This window comes from Neltuma alba, unplaced genomic scaffold (assembly GCF_004799145.2).
Source record: "Neltuma alba isolate B1F8T4 unplaced genomic scaffold, ASM479914v2 tig00011870_pilon, whole genome shotgun sequence".
Lineage (NCBI taxonomy): Eukaryota > Viridiplantae > Streptophyta > Magnoliopsida > Fabales > Fabaceae > Neltuma > Neltuma alba.
In genome coordinates, this window is record NW_021636473.1 from 47191 (window position 1) to 61701 (window position 14511).

Consider the following 14511-nt stretch of genomic DNA (forward strand, 5'->3'; position numbering starts at 1 on the left):
CCTGTGTTGAAAAAGTAAATTTTGCAAGGAGGAATTTTTCATTAATTGCCTCTTTTTATTATATTCTAATTATAAGACTTTATTTATAATATAAATGAAGTCTTATAATTAATATTGGAGGTAGTACTTTACTTTTTCTTTTTTTATTTGTCCTGCATTATAATCAAATTTTTTTTCAAATAATAGAAATAGATATTAAACGCATCTCCACCGTCGTCGACGATCTGAGGAACCCGGAACCCGAAGGCATCGTCAGCGATTCATCACCAGACATCGACATCGAGGTCTGCTGTCAGCTCTTCTTCGTTCTCCTATGTTATTTTTACATTTTTCGTCCTTTCTGTTTTACTACCTCGTAAAATCCGTTTGACGGCTGCGCCAAATCGCTGCTTTGTGTCTCTTTAGATTGCCTGCCTACTCTAAATCTTCCTTGGTTATCGATCTTCATGCCCAATTCTCGTCGGCTCTTGATTAGCGTTCAATGCTTGTTACAACTGAAATTAGGGAGTGCGCATAGAATTTTCTTTGAAAGAGACACCGTCATTGATTTTTATGTATGCAGTTATTGCTTTTATTGAAAAAGTGGATTTTTTTGGTGCTGAAGGCATTAAATTTCATCCTCATTGTTGTTTATTTTCATGTTTCCTTACCTGATTGTTTGCGCTAGATTGTTTGTTTCTCCTTGTTCTCCATATATGAGTGACTGCAGTGATCTGAACATTGTGTACAGAGTTAATTTCAAGTCGATTTTTTTAGAAGAAGATATTTTTAGCAATTAGGAAGAGAAAAAGGTTATTATAATTTATGGTTGTTCTTCACAGATTTTTCTGCTCCCTTTAGGCATACTTGTGCCTATCTTAATGGTCTTGTAAAATTTTGAATGAGAAGAATGGAAGGAGAATTACCCAACATAAAGAAGTGGATTGTTTTGTACCCTGTCTACATAAATTCGAAAAAGACAGTAGCTGAAGGAAGGAGAATTGGCCTGAGCAAGGCATGCGAGAATCCTACTTGCGCTGAGATTGGTGATTGCTGCAGCTATCTTAAAATTCCCTTTGCAATTGAGGTTTGTTGCTGTATGATTTAGTGTTCTTATTTAGTTTGGATAAATTCCTGTGTTGTATCAAAAGTTAAAAAAGGTACACATACCTGTATTAGATTGCATTCGACGCCGTGCACGTACTTTATATTGCAATATGTGCACCATATTCTGACATATGTATCATATTGTGTTTTGAAAATGTTCCCAGGACAGTTTAAAAGATTGCTCCAAAAAAAAAAAAATATCACCCAACATCTTGGTTGCTTGTTATGAACAATTTCTTATGTTACTTTCGAACTACTTGTTTAAAGCTCAGTTTACTGGATATAAACATAACTATATTTATGTCTCTAGTACTTATGTCTTAGAAATTTTAAAATTTATCATATCTTGTCATACTTCATGCACATAGTCTTATTTGTTCATTTAATTCTATGCCTTTTCTTTCCAATTGTTTTGTGCCTTTGCACGTTCCCTTCAAATGCTGTCTGTGAACTGGACTATTAGTAATGGTTTTACTTAAACTTTTCTTGACAATTGCAGATAGACAAGGCATACCCACGAGATTTTATGCAACGGGGTAGAGTGCGGGTATTGCTGAAAAAGGAGGATGGGACGCTATATAATCCTTCCATTACATCCAGTAAGATAGCGCATATATGCAGTTATTACTGATTTGCTGTTCTTATAATATCTGAACTTTTATATAATCTTTGAGTGAATCTGAATCATTGCTGTAATTTGATCACTTTCATCAAATATCTCTTTGGTTGTTGCGTTCTGCTTAATGTATCTTAAGTAGCATCTGAGAATGTCCTAAGCAGAAGACAACATTTTCAACTGCTGGCAGAGGCTGCCCTATTTGTAGCTTTTAGCAGTGATCTATCACAAATTCACAACATTGCCAACACATTTAACGAGGATTAGTCTTAATTGCCAAATCTGGTTTAGTATGTCTTGAAGGATAGAATTGTTATAATTTAAGTATATTGGGCCTGGACACTGTTGATATAGTTACTTGTGCTAAGAGTTTCGATACAATTGATCAGGCAAGTTGATTTTTTATGGTACGAGATAGCCCCGTTTACGAGAAATATTGTTCATCATGGAATGCCTTCTGCGGAGAAGTTTCTCACGACGTCCTGTGGTTTTTTAATCCTTAGCACTAAATACGTATTTTTAGCTTGAAGCGCTGATAAATCGCGAAAACCGCATCTCGTATAAAAATTGAATTGTGAAAATGCAAGTGCTAAGGTCCAACTTTGAAGCTTAAATTTGATGAATCTGAATCTGCCTTCTTACCTTTTGTTTTGATTGTTGCAGGAAAAAGTCTGATGCTTCGGGTGGCGGAGATGGTGCCCAGACATCATGGGAGGGCAAAGAAGCAGGAACCTGCATCAACATCAGCATCAGCCGGACCCTCCAACAAATCTGGGAAAGGTGGAAGGAAGAAGAGATAGAACCCTGTCTAGAACTATAACATGTTGGTGTTAGGTTATCTTGCTGAATTCAAGCTTTCCCATCCCAGTGTGTTTAACTTGTTGCGTAGGGTGCAAGCCATCTAGCCATTGAGGTTCTACATATTTTGCTTATAAAAGGTTTTCTCATAGGATTTAGCTCGTCAAATCTGAACAGGAATTTCCGTGTATGTTAGATTTGTCCATTAGAAACATCGAATGAGATTAAAGCAGGTCTATCTATGACTTTATGTTTTGCTTTACAGAAAAGCTTTGTTTGGATAGTGAGTTTTCATTAATATTGGCATCATCTTCTTGTAATTTGCATTACAATGAATAAGGTTATCGGGTGCTTTCAGGAAAAGGTTCGCAGGGTAACGCTTAGTATTTTGACAACCTAGTGAATATTATGAAAACCTGATGTAGTTTTATTAGCCATACGGTTAAGGTAGTATAACAATTCTACACCATACACTTGGAATCCTTTTGTCGTGAAAAAGGAGTTTTTTTTTGTCAAAAAAAAAGAAAAAAAAAATCTGATTCTACCAATGCTCGCTTCAGTTGTTCACCAAAAAGGAACCACAAGAGCAGTTTGGGAGGACGGCAACGTCGAATATTGAAGGTGGCGGTTGGAAAGCCATATTTGGGCCTGCTTAGGACTTCGGTTTTAGTTATCATCTAACCATCCGATAATGCATAAATACTCGGTTATGCCTAACAAGTTTTTTTTAGGGGGAAAAAACCCCTTTGCGTGAAAAATAGCTCAATGAAACGAATAGAACAAAGAAAATTCTGATTAGGGGCGGAAATCATACAGGACTTGGCAGTAGTAGAAAGAAGAAACGAGTTTTACTTACTAGATACAGGATATTTTCACAGCATAGAAACTGAGGACTCAGGACATGGAGTCGACATACTTGTCAAAACGAGAGAGACACGCATGTACAAAGACAACAAGAGAAAAGGAAGCGCAAAACATTGCTATTTCTTCTGAGATTAGACTTTTTTTATATCTCAAACAGGTAGCCGAAGAGGAAAGGCTCATCAAGAAACTTGAGTGAAACGCAGATACTCCTTCTTTGACGGAAGGTCCACCGTCTGAAAACCCTGAGGGAACATGGCCTTGGCTTCCTCATTATTCACGCCTGGCGAAATCACTACGGGTTCCCCAGGTTTCCAGTCGACTGGGGTCGCCACTTTATGCTTGGAGGCCCTCTGCAGAGAATCCAACACCCTCACCACCTCGTCCATGTTCCTTCCAGTAGTCGCAGGGTACAAAAAACTCAGCTTTATCTGCAACACATTAACCCCACGTGAACATTTTACCCAAAAGAAGTGTGTGAGTGCGTTGTATTGTAATTTTGCCTGATGTCTTGAAAAAAAGTGCAAATTGTGGGGAGAGAAAAGGGTCACCGTGTTTTCTGGGCCCACAATATGAAGAGCCCTGGAGGGGAGTTGGGAGCCCTTGGGGTCTTTCTCAGCGGGGTCTACCATGTTGAGTTGCTTGATGATGTCTCTAGTAGGATCAGAGATGATGGGATAGTCCACCTTTGCACCTGGCTGCATGCGACATAGAAACATACAATTTGTTGTCTTCTAAATTACAAATTCTTTGTGGATGAATGTGTCCAGAACAGTTAATTATGGGGTTTCTGAAAACTCACAGTATAGGCTTCAATGTCTTTGATCCACTCTTTGTGGGAATTGAGGTCATCACATGACAGACCCAACAGCTTCACTCCTCGCTTGTTGAATTCCTCAGAGTACTTAGCCATCTTCCCAAGCTCCGTGGTGCACACCGGCGTGAAATCGCCTGTGTTAAGTACATCAGTTACGTTATTAATTGTCTGTATAGAAGCATCGAAGATGCTTGAACACGTAAATGAAAACGAAGGTATGTGATAATCTAGAACAAACCAGGGTGAGAGAAGAGGATGGTCCAGGAACCAGAGAAGTAGTCGTGGAGCTTGAAGTCGCCATGGGTGGTTTGGACATGAAGGTTAGGGACAGTGTCTCCAATGGTGAGGCCTGGCATTTTCTCCCTGAAAGAAGCTTCAAAGAAGAAGACGACAATTAAAGAGGCTTCTGATGTTACAGCGCTATTGCGTCTGCTTTGTAGAGTGAGCGCGGGGGAACTGAGATTATAAAGACGACACAGTTCTCTGCATGAAGAGAACGTGTCGGGTTCGTGGCTGTGGGCAGTTGCCTCTTTTCCATTTGCACGGTCACGCTGATTCTCCACGTAGACATGTTGTTTTTCTGACACCATTTTATTTTAAATTAATTTTTAATCGTTCAAAATTTATTTTCTTGTTTATCCGTATTTATTTTTTTTGGACTTAAAATATATAATTATCTATTATCAATTTCAACTAGATTTTGTTGCGAAAATACTTAGGTCAGGTCAAGTTACTTATATTTATTATGTCGAGTTTTCTAATTACACATAATTATGTGTTCTATTTTTTTATGGGTTATAATTAAATGATATTATTTTAAAAATAAAAGATATGTCTATATGTAATTGAAGAACTTAACATAATAAATAAATAAAATTTAATATAAGTATTCTGCATTTTGCTTTTATCTTAACACTATAAATGAGAGAACCATCAAGTTCTCTTCGGTTACATTTTATCATCGTTAAGCCTTCACTCAATTGGGATACCGCTTTTAACGTTCATCTCTAATCCAAAGTTCAAACTTTAACCTTCGCTCAACTCATCCAACGTCAGCCTAGATAGAATGTTTTGCAATTGCTTTTGCAATTGCAACAATACGCTAATGCTATGTTTGGTACAAGATTTTTGGAGGAAGTCCTCTCATTTGATTGGCATATTTTTCAAAGAGAGGAGGACCACTCTCCTTGTTTGGTTAGTATATCTTTTAAAAAGGGAAGGGACTCTCATTCCCTTCTTTTCTCTCCTAACCTCCCCTCTAAATGAGGGTTTTTTTTAAAAAAGGAGATGAGAGATAAAATTTTATATTCTAAAATTGACCTGAATAAAAAAATGTTATTCCTTTCTTATCTTTTTTATTTTTGAATGCCTTCTTAATTTTTCAATGCCCTAATCTATCGTGTGCCTACACCCTAGAAGCCATCACACAATTGAGATCAATCGATCATCATCTTTTGAAATTCAAAACTGAAATGGCAAAAGCAATTAGAGAAGGTATTGAAGTATTAGCTCAAGGTCATGATTTAATTGATGGCGTTTTGAATTGGGATAATAATTTATTACACGAGTCAAATGTTATAAAAAGAGAATTATATTCACAAGATTCCACCCATGCCAGGTGAGGAAATTTAGCATTTGATAGGTGATTGTGGATTTGATGCTAACAAAAAGCCCCAAATCTATATAACTATCTCATGAGTGATGTTGACAAGTTAAGATCAGTTGTTCAATGCTCACCTCCAGTACATAAAACAATGGTCTTAAATATAGTGTTTGGATCTTCTTCATATTCTCATTAGAAGTAATTTTATGTTATGTTATTGTTATTTGAATTCTTTTTTAATGTGGATGATATATTCACCCATGCATCTTTTTTTACATGGATTTTTTTTTTTTTTTGGAAATGTGTATATTTGTTTTAATTGCAATTTTTATTGTTAGACAAGTTCTATCTATTTTTTTAATTTGTTTTTTAAAGAAGGATGGTCCAATTAAAAATATTATAACTATTGTTATTTTGAACAATAACTAGTATATAATTTGTAAGTTTAATTTTCATGCAACTTCAACAATTTTTTATTAAATTTGGTGGATTGCATTCTACATATTTATATCTTGATAGAATAGAAAAGTGAAAAAATCTATTTTAATTGTATATGTTAAAATAGTCAATTTTTGATGAGCTTTTCCCTTTCTAAACCGAACAAGATATTATTAAAATTCCTTCTTTCTCCTCATCCCTCCCTTCACTTCCCCTTTCATACCCTCCCCTCTCTAACTACCCCTCCTTATCTTTTTCTTTTCTCCCTTTCGTTAAAATCTCTCTCCTTCCTTCTATAGAACCAAACATAGTGTAAGTGGGGGGGGGGGAGAGTAATATAAAGAAACAAAAATATTTCATGCAGCCGGGAAAGTTTCCAACTGATGACATGAACATATCGTTAAATTTCAATGTTTTAGAGGGTTACAACGGTTATATGACACTTGAAGTTTGTCAATTCCAAGAAGCGACAAAATTGTGGAGTACAGTTTTTGTCACAAAAGCGCGAAGCACAGTTTCCACATAAATTTCTGCTGCCAAATAAAAAACTATACTCGATATTCATAAAGCAGATAGCGCCAGCTAAACATCCCTGAAGAATGAGTAATTAACGGGGAAAAAGAAAAGACACTAAACACAAACTTAAAGCCAAACAGTCTGCATGAACTTTATTTGAACCAAAACTAGATTTCACTGTATATAGAAAAAAGGCACAAATATTGTAATAGTGTTGACAGGCCACAGCTTGGTATCATAATTGAGAAAAATAACCAGCACCCATCGTCCCTTTAACCCTGAAACAAGAACAAGAATGGGCGAAAAAACATTCTATTCAGACTCAGCAGGAGCACATATACTTTGGAAAGAAAATTAAAGTAAGCCAGCCATGCCGGTTATAAGCCAAATGAAAAGGAAAGAGGAGAACCTTGCTGGCAATGTTGTTTGAAAGCCAGTCCAGTCCCTCGTATAATCCTTCCCCAGAAGTAGCACAGGTACTTTGGATATACCTGATTAAAATAATTATGCACATGTAAGTGATGATACAGAGCTTCCATTGATAGTGGTGGATAGATGAGGAGGAGCAGAGCCAAGAGTGGACTCTCAAATTTACCAGTGGCGCTGTCGGAGAGAATGCAGACCAAGTTTATCTGTGATTTCAGCAGCATTCATTGCATTGGGAAGGTCTTGTTTGTTTGCAAAAACAAGCAATACAGCATCCCTTAATTCATCCTGTCCATGAAAGGAATTCCCAATCCAATTACTTTTACTAATTGGATGCATATTTCTGACAGAGATATTGCAGAGGTAAGCCTGAATTCCTGATTATGTTCTCTTACCTCATTCAGCATCCTGTGCAACTCGTCTCTAGCCTCAACAACACGATCTCGATCATTGCTATCCACAACAAAGATAAGCCCTTGAGTGTTTTGGAAGTAGTGTCTCCACAAAGGTCGAATCTAAAACCATTCATGCAATAAAATCATAGTTTAGAAATGACAAATCAATCACATCTTAAACCACAAACACACCAGTGTTTTCAGGTAGACAAATATAGGAAAGGGCGATTGTCAGATCCATCATTTTATACATGTTCGTGTTTGATGTGAGTAAATTAAACTCCAAGACAAAACTCTTTTTTCAGATGAAAAAAATAACTTTTAATAATGGGCTATCGAAAAAGTCCAAAAGGCATCCTAAGAGGGTTTAAAACACGAAAGCCGAAAGTCATGCCGCTAAAGTCTAGAACTCAGATGAACTATATTAATAGAAGGTTTTAAGGTGATATTTATTCTGAAAAACTTAGATAATAATACGGGGAAATAAAATTTTGCAAGAGACGCTACTTGCCTTGTCCTGACCCCCAACATCCCACACAGTGAAACTAATGTTCTTATACTCTACAGTCTCCACATTAAATCCTGCAAAGATGATTTAGCAAACAATCAGTTTCAAACGGCAGTAGTCTTAAAGAGGAGGAAGATACGATAAATAATTTCTTAGTTCGGTTTGATTTATCATACCCGTGATTCATTCTGGAAATGGTTAAAGGGGAAACTTACCAATAGTGGGGATTGTGGTGACAATCTCTCCCAACTTGAGTTTATACAGGATTGTGGTTTTACCAGCAGCATCAAGACCGACCATTAGAATGCGCATCTCTTTCTTAGCGAAGAGACGAGAGAAAAGCTTGGTAAAAGACAGCCCCATTGTTTATCTGGCATTTCCAATAATCCAAATTGAAGTAAGGTATAGTCATGAACATTAACAAACTTAAGAGCAGTGAAAAAGTCCCACCTGTAGTTCAGAAGATGTAATATGAAAGAAGACATAAAAACGCTTTAAAATCACTATTTTCGAAAGAGAATCTGCAATGGAAATGCTACGGACACTATAGAGAAACAGTTGCAATAAAGGGTTTCTCTAGTAATTCGCGTTTCAACTTTCTAAGAATTCACCAGCAATTCAAGCAGCTATCATCTTTTATTGTTGATCATGAAAAAGTCAATGAACATGTCCATGGCATGAGTTTTTGATGCACTCGTTTCAAATAGGTGAGGTTCTCAATTGTCAAGCCAAACCAACGTCTCTGTGATCAAGAATCTCCGAAAAGCGTGTCTTATTGCAACATGTGTAAGTTATACAGGATAGCAGAACAAAGAAAACAACAGAATAGAAAGACTTTCTATGACTCATCGACGTAGACAAGTGATGAAATTCCACAACTTTTCTTTGGTATGAACAGACAAACCCCGATATTTGCAATACATGGAATATTTGAGAGGGAAGAACTCGAATATCTTGAATCAGAACCCAAAAAAAAAAAAAATCAAAACATAGCAACAAGAAAAAGTACAGACCGCATAATAATGCGATCTTAACACAAAGTCCCTTGCATATTTCAGATGCTATGGAGAGATACATAAAATCTTCAACAAAATTATAAAACCAGCATTAAGGGGAAAAATGCACACAGTTTAAAGGGTAGCTAAGTCGGCATAGTAATTCAATCCAAACAAGAAAAATCAACCCAGTGGCGTCGTTTATCTCTCGGCAATCAACCAGAAGATCAGGAGAAAAATAAAGAGCTTAGATCAAACCACCGAATCTAATCATGCCAATCACTAAATGAAAATAAAAAATCTGCAAGCAACATAATTCCGAATCAAACCCAATTCCAAACATTAAGAGATCAAATCGATCATCTAAGAAGAATTGAACCTAGAATTGAGAGAAACAACTTACAAAACGGTAGCAAAGCAGAGAGCAGAGAAAGAGACACCGAAATGAGCTGTCGTTTAACCCGAAGGCTGAGATAGACTCGGATTCAGAAGAGCCAACGAAAGCCTTCCTTCAGCGTCTATAAAAGGCCACGCCAAAAACAGAGGAATAAGCAATGAAAATTGCAACGTCAGATTGTGACCATGAGTACGTATGATTTGAAAGCCCCCTCCTCCTTTCAAACTTGAATGGCTATGGTTCCTCAGGGCTTTTGCCAGCAATGCAGGAAATCATTGTTCTATTTACTTTCTGTATATTTGATTTGAATGTTAAATTATTATTTATTCTGTAGTTGCATAAAAATATACCGAAATTCAAAATTGTTTCTTATCAATATTAATAGGTAAAATATATATTTAGTCCTTTAACTTTATAAAAAGTTTTAATTTTAAAAAGTATACATTTAGTCTTTTAACTGTAAAATCATTAAGCTTCAATGATTTTTTTCATAACAATCATGGATATTTTAAAAATTAAACTTAATATGTTAGCATTTAAGAATATTTTATCAACATTTAAGATCTTAATCACATCATTTTAAAAAAAATTTAGAGTAAAAAGACTAAAAGTATATTTTTTAAAGTTAAGGGATTAAATTAAAACCTCATACAATGTTAAAAGGCCAAGTGTATACTTTAGCTATATTAATATAGCCACAAACATTATTTTTTGTCAAAAGAATTTTATAATTTATCTCAAACTCAAACTTCATACAATATATATTAAATGTGTATGCACATAAATATATATATAAGTCTAATTAATTGTTAAAAGTATTTAAGAATGTGTATTTGCAACACTATTATTCTGATGGCTATATTTTGAGAAAATTGACCAAACACTGAAGACATTAGTCAAGGCCCGTCCAGAGGAAGAAAAGACAACTTCTGGTTCTTCACGAATAAATAAACTTTTGTTAAGATATAAAAGGTGACACTTTTTTTGCTCTCTCTGCGGATTATGCTCTTGGTTTTCTTCATGCAGAAGTCTTTTGGGTTCGAATAGTCTGTATTAAAAGATGTAAATTCTCATAATTTCTTTTGAAGAGTGCAATTTGGTTCTTCTAGGAGGGTCCAGCCAAAGAGCTCCAGGATATGATCTAACGGCTACTTCAAGGGCTTCTAAGCTTCTGAGCAGATACTGGGGAGTCCATGGTAAGACACTGCTCAGGTTTTATGTTTCATTTTGGGCTTTATATATGCACTTTCGTTTTGTGTTAGTATATATGTTGGACAGAGTTTTGAGAGAGAGAGAGAGAGAGAGAGAGCTTTTACATGCCATTACCTGCTTAAAATCCGAAAGAGACCAGGAAGACAATGAATTCCTTTCATTACCAGACTAAAATTATGTACAAAATTCCCCAGATATATTCTGGGACTTTTGAACAACGTTTGATGAGCCTCTAACCACCAAACTAGCACCCACGAACTCTGAATGGTTGGCCCGCTAAAAAACAAGAAGCAAGAATTCCCGCGAATTTACATCTTTTAAGAAACAAAAGGTGCCAAAATCATGTAAGAACCAGAACAAGAGCATCGAGAATAACTCAGACGTGGTTTACTTCATCAGCTACTGCCATGCTGCATTGTGCAGTGCTTATAAGGTTGCATCATTCTTGTCAAGCGAAGTGGGAAGTGGAATGTAATCTGGGTTTTGTGCCTTACATTACTTTACATCCAGCTTCTTCAACCAAATGATCTCAGACTCGGTTGTATAGATAATCTTTCTGTTACAAGGGAGGCAGAATGAGAACATAGAGCTTAGCTGAATCAGAATGATAAGATTCAGAAACAGAATAATACCAAAGTCACTTCACATACTGGCAGTCACGGATGGTTCGTGAAAAATAATGTCAAGAGGAGAAAGACAGGGCGGATCATTTCAAGGAGCCATTATAGCGAAAAATTGTCACGCCAGAATAAATAAACAATTAAACAGAGACGTGACATACTTATCAGTTCATAAGTAACAATCATGGTAGTTCCATAGAGTGACATATTCAAAAACCGAGGTCCAAATCCCCTGTAAAACCCCCACCATCCATCTTCCTTGAGAAGCGTCTTTGTTGTCTTCAACACTGATGGTCTTCCACCACCATAGTCGTCCATAACCTTTGCGCGAGTCAAAAGAGACAAACCCAAATTAACTATATATTAAGATCAACACTGAAAAAGAAATAAGTGCCTTTCTGTAACTGAGACATTCAGCTAATTGACATACAAATACAAATTCAAATAGAGACAAAAGTTATCTTGCCGATGTGACAATGTCAAGGAACAAGAAGCTTTACATACCTGAAGCCGTGTTTTCAGAGTGTCTATGGGGGTAGTTATAACAGAGGAACAAGCGCCGGCCGCCATCCCTGCTGTAGCCTGGACAATCACCATTTCTGTGTGTGAAGGTTTTTTCTCTCTGCCATCTCTATAGCCTAAACTCCTGAACAATAAGCATATATAAATATAACATGACAAAGGAAGTAATAAGCTATAAAAGATTATTTGATCAGATTGGTCTAAGAGGGAATATGCCTCCAAATGATGTGTTGTGCTGCACCATAAGAACCCCACCAAAGTGCAGATGCTGGTGATTGTGTTACAGCTGTTAATCCAAAGCCTCTATAAAGGCCACGAAAACCCTCAGCCTTCATAACGTTACGAACAACATCAAATGGCCTGCCGCAGTATGTAGTCCCAGGAATACCTTGTGCCATTAATCTCTGACAGATCTGAGAAGATAATAAACAAACTCTAAAAGGTTAAGGAACAAATTATCAGGATTTAGCAAGTTTCTCACATGGATTTGAATGCTTGTTTGAATTGGCTTTAGTGTATAGAATAACACATTCTAGAAAAGATGAAGGGTGATGAACTACTAAAATGGAGAAGGATTACGTACCACATCCAAAGGCACAAAGTATACGCAAGATACCAAATTTGAGAACATGCCTGCCACTCCATTTGCAAGGCCAATACGTGATGCTTCCGGCATATCAAAACCTTCAGTATATTTTAACATGTAGTCTTTTGACATCTCAAGTGATGTTAGAGCTAAGACCCTACCGGGCATTGATCCAATAGCAGAAGTACCAAAACCTCTAAAGAGTCCAGGAATACCATCATTTTTTAATATGTGAGTAAATACTGATGTTCCACTCATCTGAGAGAGTCCAGATCCAGCTACTTGCATTCTTGTCTTTACCACCGCTGTTGGATGAAGCAAGGCTGATTGAGCAGTAAAGAGAACAGCACCGATGACGTGAAATTTGGTCTTATCCAACCTGATTAGACCGTTGAGATTATAAGAAAGTTTAGTTCATACTTCAAAGCCTACTTTCAACCACATCAAATTAGAGGTTGAAGGAACCAACTAGTAGTGTAGACTGTAGCGTTGCACAGTCAGACGAAAAGCTAAAAGCAACTAACTAGCATTCACTGAAGAGATAGGAATGTAGGAATAAAGTAAACTGGACATACAAGCATACGCAAGCATGGCATCCCATCTTACCATCTTTTTTCACGCTTTTAAAGAAAATGTACGATATCAATAAGTATTTACGCGCATTAAATCCGAAATCCCAGACACATCGATGTATTGAAGGAAATGAGTGGTGGGAATCCTTCAAAATAAAGAGAGAAAAGACCTATTTATGCAATTTTTGTTTCTCCTTCGTCCAATAATCCTTCTCCTGCTTTAACACCAGGCCTATGAATTTCCTCATGCAAAACACTGTTTCTGCTTCTTTCTATCGTCAAATAAAAGCCACCCCACATAACAAACAATGGAAGTCACCAAATTAACAGAGTCATTTGGACCAACCAAATCGCATAGACCCAGAAACCTTTATGATCCTCCGGGTAAAAGTCTCATATAAAATCAGGGGAAGAACAATGGGTGAAGATGCTTGTGACTAAACCTGTCCCAGTTGATATCTGTATCGGCCAGCGCAAACTCTGTTGTGGTAGCAGCCTTGGCCTCCATTGCCTTCAACTATACGTGCTACTATATCAAGAAACAAAAATGACTGCTCCCTCTCTTTCGCTGGTGCCGCGCATTTATTTCCTCCTTGGTGAGTTTCTTCGCGTAAGGCGGTTGAAGGATGCCTGACGGTGATTATACTGTTTACCGTTTGATTTCATACGTGGCGAGCAGTTTAGAATTTTCCAGTATGTTTCTAGTTTTCCAGAAGCCGGATCCCCGCCTCAGCAGCTGTCAATTTTGCGTATTTGACCAAAAGTGACGTGGCATTGTCTGTTTTAATATTATATATATATATGTATATGATCGTCAATAGTTATCTCATATTTAATGCGACAAAATCGAGCATTCATGTGTAATTAAGAATGACTTTTTATGGAATTTTTTGATTTTTGATCCACAGTTTTCGAATTTTCTTATTTGAAATAAACCGGTTCCTTTTTTTGGGTACAGACGAGGGCTCCGCCCAACAACAAAAAAAGTCCGAGAGGGAATAAATTCCGAACTATCCTTGTGCGCTAGGCCCGTCAGATCACCTGGGCTAGCATCAAAATAGGAAGTAGAGATTCCTTTTTTTGCTACGGCGTCAGCAACGCCATTTCCCTCTCTTGCAGTGTATCTCAACTCAGCTTCCCAATTTTATATGTCAGTAAATTCCTGATTTGCATAACCATGAGACTGCAATAAATATTGGAGTTGTTTTCCAACAGACTTGCCATCACTCCCTTAGCATCGGACTCAAAAATGACTTTTTTGAAGCTAAAATCCCACGCTAGATACAGACCCTTGAAAATGGCCCAGGTTTCAGCCTCCACCACATTGCCCTTACCAATTTGATTAGAGAATCCAACGATCTAGGGTCCATTATGATCCCTAATGACACCACGCATCCAGCTTTATTAGAATGTTTCGTGACAGCTCCATGAACACTAATTTTCACCCAAACTTCAGGAGGAGGAGCCCAAATAATTGAGTTTTTTGAACACTTTGCTGCTTTATCACGCTTCCTCAAATCCAGAATATTAACTAAACTCTTCC

The 14511-nt window shown here is 36.9% G+C and overlaps 4 protein-coding genes across 6 annotated transcripts; 1 reads left to right on the plus strand and 3 right to left on the minus strand.

Moving 5' to 3' along the window:
• Nucleotides 1-203: 203 nt before the first annotated feature.
• On the plus strand, nt 204-2858 carry LOC114718810 (signal recognition particle 19 kDa protein-like). 3 transcript variants are annotated; one of them, XM_028904253.1, is made up of 4 exons: nt 204-284; nt 889-1066; nt 1586-1685; nt 2366-2858. In XM_028904253.1, exons 2-4 carry the CDS (start codon nt 890-892, stop codon nt 2500-2502), a joined length of 414 nt encoding a protein of 137 aa, XP_028760086.1. In that variant the 5' UTR covers nt 204-284; nt 889; the 3' UTR covers nt 2503-2858. The 3 variants fall into 3 exon arrangements, with proteins under 3 accessions (XP_028760086.1, XP_028760084.1, XP_028760085.1); XM_028904251.1 differs by having other exon boundaries at nt 214-284; nt 822-1066; XM_028904252.1 differs by having other exon boundaries at nt 222-284; nt 841-1066.
• Nucleotides 2859-3419: 561 nt separating this feature from the next.
• Nucleotides 3420-4534, minus strand: LOC114718786 (1-Cys peroxiredoxin-like). The gene is made up of 4 exons (XM_028904220.1): nt 4417-4534; nt 4164-4312; nt 3913-4059; nt 3420-3792 (listed from the first exon to the last, which is right to left on the minus strand). Exons 1-4 carry the CDS (start codon nt 4532-4534, stop codon nt 3544-3546), a joined length of 663 nt encoding a protein of 220 aa, XP_028760053.1. The 3' UTR covers nt 3420-3543.
• A 2054-nt stretch (nt 4535-6588) lies between these two features.
• On the minus strand, nt 6589-9653 carry LOC114718797 (ADP-ribosylation factor-like). The gene is made up of 7 exons (XM_028904241.1): nt 9463-9653; nt 8280-8434; nt 8068-8138; nt 7557-7676; nt 7331-7449; nt 7145-7226; nt 6589-7013 (listed from the first exon to the last, which is right to left on the minus strand). Exons 2-7 carry the CDS (start codon nt 8425-8427, stop codon nt 7008-7010), a joined length of 546 nt encoding a protein of 181 aa, XP_028760074.1. The 5' UTR covers nt 8428-8434; nt 9463-9653; the 3' UTR covers nt 6589-7007.
• Nucleotides 9654-10945: 1292 nt separating this feature from the next.
• LOC114718796 (solute carrier family 25 member 44-like) lies at nt 10946-13476 on the minus strand. Its single transcript, XM_028904240.1, has 6 exons — nt 13412-13476; nt 12394-12775; nt 12027-12223; nt 11793-11934; nt 11450-11609; nt 10946-11224 (listed from the first exon to the last, which is right to left on the minus strand). The coding sequence occupies exons 1-6, from the start codon at nt 13474-13476 to the stop codon at nt 11184-11186; spliced, it is 987 nt and encodes a 328-aa protein (XP_028760073.1). The 3' UTR covers nt 10946-11183.
• Between the last annotated feature and the right edge of the window lie 1035 nt (nt 13477-14511).

Bases quoted from the DNA above. Each gene is read 5' to 3' on its own strand.
- LOC114718810 (XM_028904251.1), top strand. From the start codon at position 881: ATGAGAAGAATGGAAGGAGAATTACCCAACATAAAGAAGTGGATTGTT. The intron at 1,067-1,585 runs GTTTGTTGCTGT...TGACAATTGCAG, and splicing joins AAATTCCCTTTGCAATTGAG to ATAGACAAGGCATACCCACG. The intron at 1,686-2,365 runs GTAAGATAGCGC...TGATTGTTGCAG, and splicing joins TAATCCTTCCATTACATCCA to GAAAAAGTCTGATGCTTCGG.
- LOC114718786 (XM_028904220.1), bottom strand. From the start codon at position 4,534: ATGCCAGGCCTCACCATTGGAGACACTGTCCCTAACCTTCATGTCCAA. The intron at 4,313-4,416 runs GTTTGTTCTAGA...TACTTAACACAG, and splicing joins CATCCTCTTCTCTCACCCTG to GCGATTTCACGCCGGTGTGC. The intron at 3,793-3,912 runs GTGACCCTTTTC...AATGTGTTGCAG, and splicing joins TTGTGGGCCCAGAAAACACG to ATAAAGCTGAGTTTTTTGTA.
- LOC114718797 (XM_028904241.1), bottom strand. From the start codon at position 8,427: ATGGGGCTGTCTTTTACCAAGCTTTTCTCTCGTCTCTTCGCTAAGAAA. The intron at 8,139-8,279 runs GTAAGTTTCCCC...TCATCTTTGCAG, and splicing joins CACCACAATCCCCACTATTG to GATTTAATGTGGAGACTGTA. The intron at 7,677-8,067 runs GCAAGTAGCGTC...GAATGGTTTTAG, and splicing joins ATGTTGGGGGTCAGGACAAG to ATTCGACCTTTGTGGAGACA.
- LOC114718796 (XM_028904240.1), bottom strand. From the start codon at position 13,476: ATGGAGGCCAAGGCTGCTACCACAACAGAGTTTGCGCTGGCCGATACA. The intron at 12,224-12,393 runs GTACGTAATCCT...TTATCTTCTCAG, and splicing joins ACTTTGTGCCTTTGGATGTG to ATCTGTCAGAGATTAATGGC. The intron at 11,610-11,792 runs GTATGTAAAGCT...ACTCGCGCAAAG, and splicing joins CTCTGAAAACACGGCTTCAG to GTTATGGACGACTATGGTGG.